Source organism: Colletotrichum tamarilloi (genome assembly GCF_030869305.1).
Source record: "Colletotrichum tamarilloi strain Tom-12 chromosome Unknown Scaffold_18.1, whole genome shotgun sequence".
Lineage (NCBI taxonomy): Eukaryota > Fungi > Ascomycota > Sordariomycetes > Glomerellales > Glomerellaceae > Colletotrichum > Colletotrichum tamarilloi.
The window spans coordinates 650130-656129 of NW_026849401.1; the positions used below are offsets into that span (position 1 = coordinate 650130).

Here is a 6000-nt window from a genome sequence, read left to right on the forward strand (position 1 = left end):
TTGATCAACACATCGATACCATTCCCGAAGGTTAGCCACAAGTCGCCTTCATGTGTGGTCAAGTAGGCTCTCATCGCCTGGAAGCCAAAGTCAGTTGCCTTCTTCGTAGCCGCTTAAATTTATCATGAGGACACGGTACGGATATTGGTTTTTTACTTTTGATAATCTGACTCTGCGGAGTAGATCGGGGCTGATTGGCCCCAGCCTCCGAGCCTCCGAGCCTCCGACAAAGGCCAAGGTGACGGCCAACGGAGACTTTCTTACTCCCTGCCATGGCCCGTGTGAACTGGGGTTCTGCCCATCACGTTACCAAACTCCACTGAATAACATACATAGTACGTAGGTTTTTCTGCCGAGCACGGCAAACACGTTGTTTCCCTCGCCCACAGGGACACCGCTGATCGTGTTGATCGCGTTGATCCGGACGAACAACCGAGACATGGAGCAGACGGCGAATAGGTATGCGTACAGTCTACGAATACAGCTTAAGCCTCTCGATATGGATATGGATATGGATATGGATGCATCGTTGCACACGGATATCAAGCCCCAAAATGAAGCTTAATTCTGACACAGGCACATACTGCGTACGACGACCAGACCTAGGATGAAAGGGGAGTGCGAAATAAAAAGAAAACAATACAAGGGAGGTAGGCGACCTGAACCTGGAGACTTGGGCACAATCCAAGCCCCCTTTTCTCTGGGCCGCTCGCTTCGGACCCCCTTCGGCTCCAGATGTAATGCCACCATGGCGGGCAGAACTCCCCTATTTTCTTCACCCATTTGCTTGACGATGGCGAATTCCGTCTTATCCCTGCATAAAGACAAGGTCTTGGTCAGAGAGCTTCGGACAACAAACCATCGCAAGGGTAATGAGGCTTCTTGGAGGAGTTTCAATGCACAAGAGTTCAACCCTTCCAATTTCCGGTGATTTCATCACGATCAATCTCTCCTTCGATGCGGATACTTCCGTTTGATGTGAGCGCTTGTTGCGGTCGTCTATCTGTTCACGAACACAGTCTATGGATGGTTGGATGCTCTGCAGTGATAGACTCTTCGACGCATAGAGCCTATCTGTACAGTTACTTGAACACAATAGGGGAAAGATTCCGCGCGAGTTCCATCGTGACGGGACTTGAATCGCGGGGTTCGTCTGCTCTTTAGACGGCCCTTCTCATGCAGAGGGTTGCAGGCTGCATACGGCCGGCACTCACCAGCCCCAAATTTACCCTTCAAGACTCGAAATTCCCTTGTCAACCGGTCTCATCCTCTCATGCGCACCATTCGGAGAGCCAGTTTTCGACAAACCAATACACTACTGTACCTTGTCTGGCCAGCTCGTTTACGGTCTTCCCACTCTCCAAGGTTTCCGTTAATCTGAACTTTGCTACCCACAGACGACGGCACGCATGGCAGTTTCTTACTCGCTTAAAGCCGTCATAGCCTAATTATCCTTTCATTTGCCCATCCCTCGTTGCTTATTTGCCCCGATCCCATCAGATACGGACACTTCGTATGTTCGTAGGCAGCTTGTTGGTGACTTAAGTCAATGGTCAGCCCGCCGAAGACGCCGTCTGGCCATACAATAGGTATCGGTCCACCGCACCACCTTTAACCACCCCTTCATCTCTTTGGCCAGGTCAATCCTAGGCTCTGCTCCAAGTATATTGCCCGTCTTTATCTTCACGCCGCCCACAAGGGCCTGCCGCAGACAGCGAGCTCGAATTCCGCCAATCAAGCCGCAGGGCACATTATTACCCAGGGCCAGTCGAGCTCCCCCAGCCTGGAACGATGTACACTATCGTGTACCGGTATCACCCTCCGTGATGGAGTTCGGATGGCGAGATCTCGGTTCCTTCCAGAGATGGCAACCGGTTCCATGTTCCCGTCCTACTTTAAAGTTTCTCTTATTATGTTCCTCGCGAACCTCTTCTCTTCAGGCAATCCCAAGTTATCTCTCTGCTAGTCACTCTCTTCCAGCAGTGCATAGCGTCAACTGTTCCTCTGCCTGTGTCGAACAATTTGGTCTCTATCATGCGCTTCGGTTCCATCTTTTCACTCGCAGCTGCGCTGCTGAGCGCCACCGTTCAGGCTTACGGTAATCCGGGAGCCTGCTCCGGCCAGTGCTGGAGTCACGACCCTGCCGTTGTCCGTCGCGATGATGGCACCTACTTTCGTTTCGAAACTGGCAGCAAGATCGGTATTTGGAAGGCTCCCGATTTGGTAGGCCCCTGGACCTACCAAGGAGCTGCCTTGCCATCGGGTAGCAAGATCAATCTCAAGGGCAATGATGATCTCTGGGTATGTCTGGTCCAGCCTTCCTTGTCTCCCTTTCGTACCTTCACTTTTCTCGGCCTTCCGGTTGAAGGGTTCGATCTTCCGTCTAGCCATCAATAAACGGGGTCAGAATCGACGAGACTGGAAAAACTGTCGGCCCTTTAGAGCACACACTCATGATCTTGTCTCGGATAGGCTCCTGATGTGAACAAAGTTGGCGATCAGTACATTCTGTACTACACCGTCTCCTCTTTCGGCGTTCAAAACTCGGCCATCGGTTATGCTACCTCCACCACCATGGAGTTTGGCTCCTGGACTGATCATGGCGCCACCGGGGTCGCTTCTTCAGCCGGCAGCCGCTACAATGCCATCGATGCTCAGCTCGTCAAGTCCGGTAGCAACTACTTCCTGAATTTTGGCTCCTTTTGGCAGGACATTTTCCAAGTGCCTCTGAATGCGGCTGCAACCAAAGCCAACGGTAATCCATACAACATCATTCTGAACACCACTGCCCCTCAGCCTGTCGAGGGTGCCTTCGTCTACGAGCGCAGCGGCACCTTCTGGGCCTTCTTCAGCTCAGGCTCCTGCTGCGGTCTCGACGCTAACCGCCCGACCCCCGGAAACGAGTATAAGATTTTCGTTTGTCGTGCCTCTTCTGTCAATGGCCCCTACACCGACAAGAGCGGCAAGAGCTGCCTGGCCGGCGGTGGCACCCTTCTTCTTCCATCTCATAACAAAATCTATGCTCCCGGTGGCCAAGGCGTCTTGGTTGACCCCAAGCGTGGTGCGGTCCTCTACTATCACTATAGTGAGTAGTCAATTCTGGCTTCAATGCGCTATCAAGTCTAACTATTTTAGTGAACACCGACGTTGGGTATGCCGATTCTCAAACTCTATTTGGTTGGAATGTCATCTCGTGGTCCGGCGGCTGGCCTTCTGTCTAGGTATATCCTTAGATACGGAAGGAAGTGAGGGTTACGGTGGATGATGGCTGTTATATTCTTGTTCATATTATAGCTCCACACGTGCTGAGGGGCATGTACAAACCTTGCGACCCAGAATATCATTTCTATACCGATGGGAGTGTGTGATGTTGGTTCCTTATCAAACCCCCTCTTGTGTGTGTTTACTTACTACCCACCGTAACGCTTGCCGGCTCTGACTCTAACTGACTCAGATTCAAGATGAACGACTTGCCCTTTTGTCTCGATGGGCAGTTTTTTGGGGTTTCTTTCCCCTCAGGCGGGAGGACTAGACTATGGTTATGCATGACGCTACCGGCCGCCATTCGTTGATGGAGCCAGGCTGTACTTTATCAGATCATTTGTCGCCCTCAACAATCCGGCAGCAATTCGATGATTTTTACTATTTACCTAAAGAATAACTGGGAGCAATACGTCTCGTGTAAAACCTGCCACCTAGGTCCTCCTCCTCTTCTTCAGAACCTCCGAATAGAAACTTCTTTCCCCATGTGAACAGATTGAAGCACCACGAGACTCGACTTTGGTGTATCCGACGTTGCAAGCATGTCTGGACAAGGGTTTGATTAGTTAAAGTAACTAAAGCAGAGTTTATATGTGATCAGCTTGCGCGCATCGTATTTCATACTAAACTAAACAACTAAACAATGATTAACTATTGTCTTCGTATTCTTCAATTCCAATCGCACCCTGTTGTACATTGAGTTTGCACTCAATGGGTGGGACCTTGTACTGCACCGTCAACATCTTCCTTCAAGAATCAAAATACCCTTAAACCGGAAGTGAGTACAACCAGTCAGTCGACAATCAGGGGGAATAATGATTTATGCTGGGATAGGCTTCTTGTCCTCGGCAGGCTTTTTCTTGTCCTCATCTCGATCTCCATCAGGGCCACGAGGAGGAGGTCCAGGAGGGAACGCGCCAGGGAAGCCAGGGGGGTAGGCGCCGGGGAAACCGGGGCGGGGTTGGACCGGGGCGGGGAACGGAGCGGGGAAGCCCGGAGGACCGGCCGGGGGAGGAGGAGGAGGACGTCTCTCACCATCGCCACCGCGACCACCGCGATCACCATCCCGGAAGCACTCACGGTCACCATTGCGGTCACCATCCCGTCCACCTCGATCACCGCCGCTGCGGTCACCATCGCGATCTCCGTTACGATCTCCATTGCGGTCCTCGCGAGCCACCTTACGATCGCCCTCGCGGTCACCATCGCGCCCTCCTCCACGTCCTCCTCGCACACAACACGATCTTCCGTCTCTGTCACGCCCACGATCTTCTGCACGGCAGTCTCGGTCGCCGTCGCGATCTCCGTCACGTCCGCCACGGTCACCACCGTTACGATCTCCGTCACGGTCCGCCCCATTGCGGTCTCCCTCGCCATCGCCCTTCTTCTTGTCTTCTCCCTTCTTGTCGCCTTCTGCCTGCGTGACGGGAGCAGAAGCAGGAGGAGCAGCAACTGGAACAGCTGGAGGAGCCTGTCGAGTCACTAGGGCTGGCTGAATAATAGCGCTACGTCATATTAGCTTGATATCCTAGGTCAACGAGTTTATGATCGCCACGTACCTTTGCTCGCGTGAGTCGATGCTAGATGGCGCGCCATTCGCACCCATGGTCGCTGCCACCATGATGATAAGAGACTTGGAGAAGCGCATTGTGTACCTGACAGTATAACTAAACCAAGGTTTCTCGGGGATTATCTTCTTTCGGTATATAAGTATATGTTGTTGATGACCGTCTTACAAGCAATTAAGAGGTATTAGGTCGAGGAAAGACCAAGGATGAAAGATGAGTGATGATGATGAATAGGGAGATAGATCAATTGATAAAGGTCGAGGAGAACATCCTTTAAGTAGTCGTATCTGCATACCTTCGAAAGCTACGGTCCGTTGATTGACCAGTTTCTTCCCACTCTGCCTACTGATTTTGACCTTCCCCAATGGATCGCGTCATTCCGGTGCTCCGTCTCCAACAGTTCGTTCTTCGAAGATACCTAGCATGAGCAGTTCGTGTTGCCCGAAGTCTATTATGCTATTATGCTATCTGCCTCTTCAAAAAGGCAATTTTTGTCAAGGATTCAACCAATGAGGTGGGTGTCAGGATGCACAGTCCAGTGGCGGAGACCGGTTGTTGGCACCGCCGACCATCCTGATGTGCGCGACTCGACAGGGCCTGGAAGCGGCTGGCATAGAATTCGAGGCAACCCTGATCAAATTCTCCGACGAGGACCATCTGAACTCTTCTTTTTGTACGATATTCAGAGTCGTTCCCCGAGCCAGAGCAGCTGACTCGGCAATAAATTGCCTGCATCACCAGTCCACTCTATTAGCTGTCGGCGAGACTGGGATACTCGCTGCTTCACTAGAAAGCTTCCTGAGGAATATCAGCTCCATTATCCTTCGGCAGATTCAAGTGACTTCATGCTTGTTAATGCCCATCGCACGCTGCCTTACGACCAATCAAGGGCCAGCTGGTTGTCAAGGCTTGCCACAAACTCCAGTGGTTCTCTATTTCGTTACTCAGCATAGATTTTGACTTACACTCTTACTGCACTTGCACTAGTAGACCAGACTCCAGAGTGAGACTGTTTCGCGGTAAGTAAGACTTTCCATTCAAGGAGGCTAACTTCATCGCATCACCGCTCGCTGATAGATGCCGCCTCTTACGTCTTGGGCAGCATAGGGGTAAACGTCAGCTATCAGTCCAAGATTCGCAGACTTCCCCACCAGTTCCCTGCGAGTATTGC

General features: G+C 51.7%; 2 protein-coding genes across 2 annotated transcripts; one reads left to right on the forward strand and one right to left on the reverse strand.

Moving 5' to 3' along the window:
* Positions 1–1639: 1639 nt before the first annotated feature.
* CTAM01_06638 (endo-alpha-1,5-arabinanase) lies at positions 1640–3221 on the forward strand (the record flags this gene model as incomplete). The annotated part of the gene is made up of 4 exons (XM_060522665.1): positions 1640–1793; positions 1967–2301; positions 2473–3085; positions 3136–3221. Coding segments are annotated over 4 exons (1188 nt in total), but the record flags the coding sequence as incomplete, so codon positions are not given.
* Positions 3222–4081: 860 nt separating this feature from the next.
* On the reverse strand, positions 4082–4909 carry CTAM01_06639 (uncharacterized protein; the record flags this gene model as incomplete). The annotated part of the gene is made up of 2 exons (XM_060522666.1): positions 4082–4766; positions 4821–4909. 2 exons carry the CDS (start codon positions 4907–4909, stop codon positions 4082–4084), a joined length of 774 nt encoding a protein of 257 aa, XP_060382925.1.
* Positions 4910–6000: the final 1091 nt, after the last annotated feature.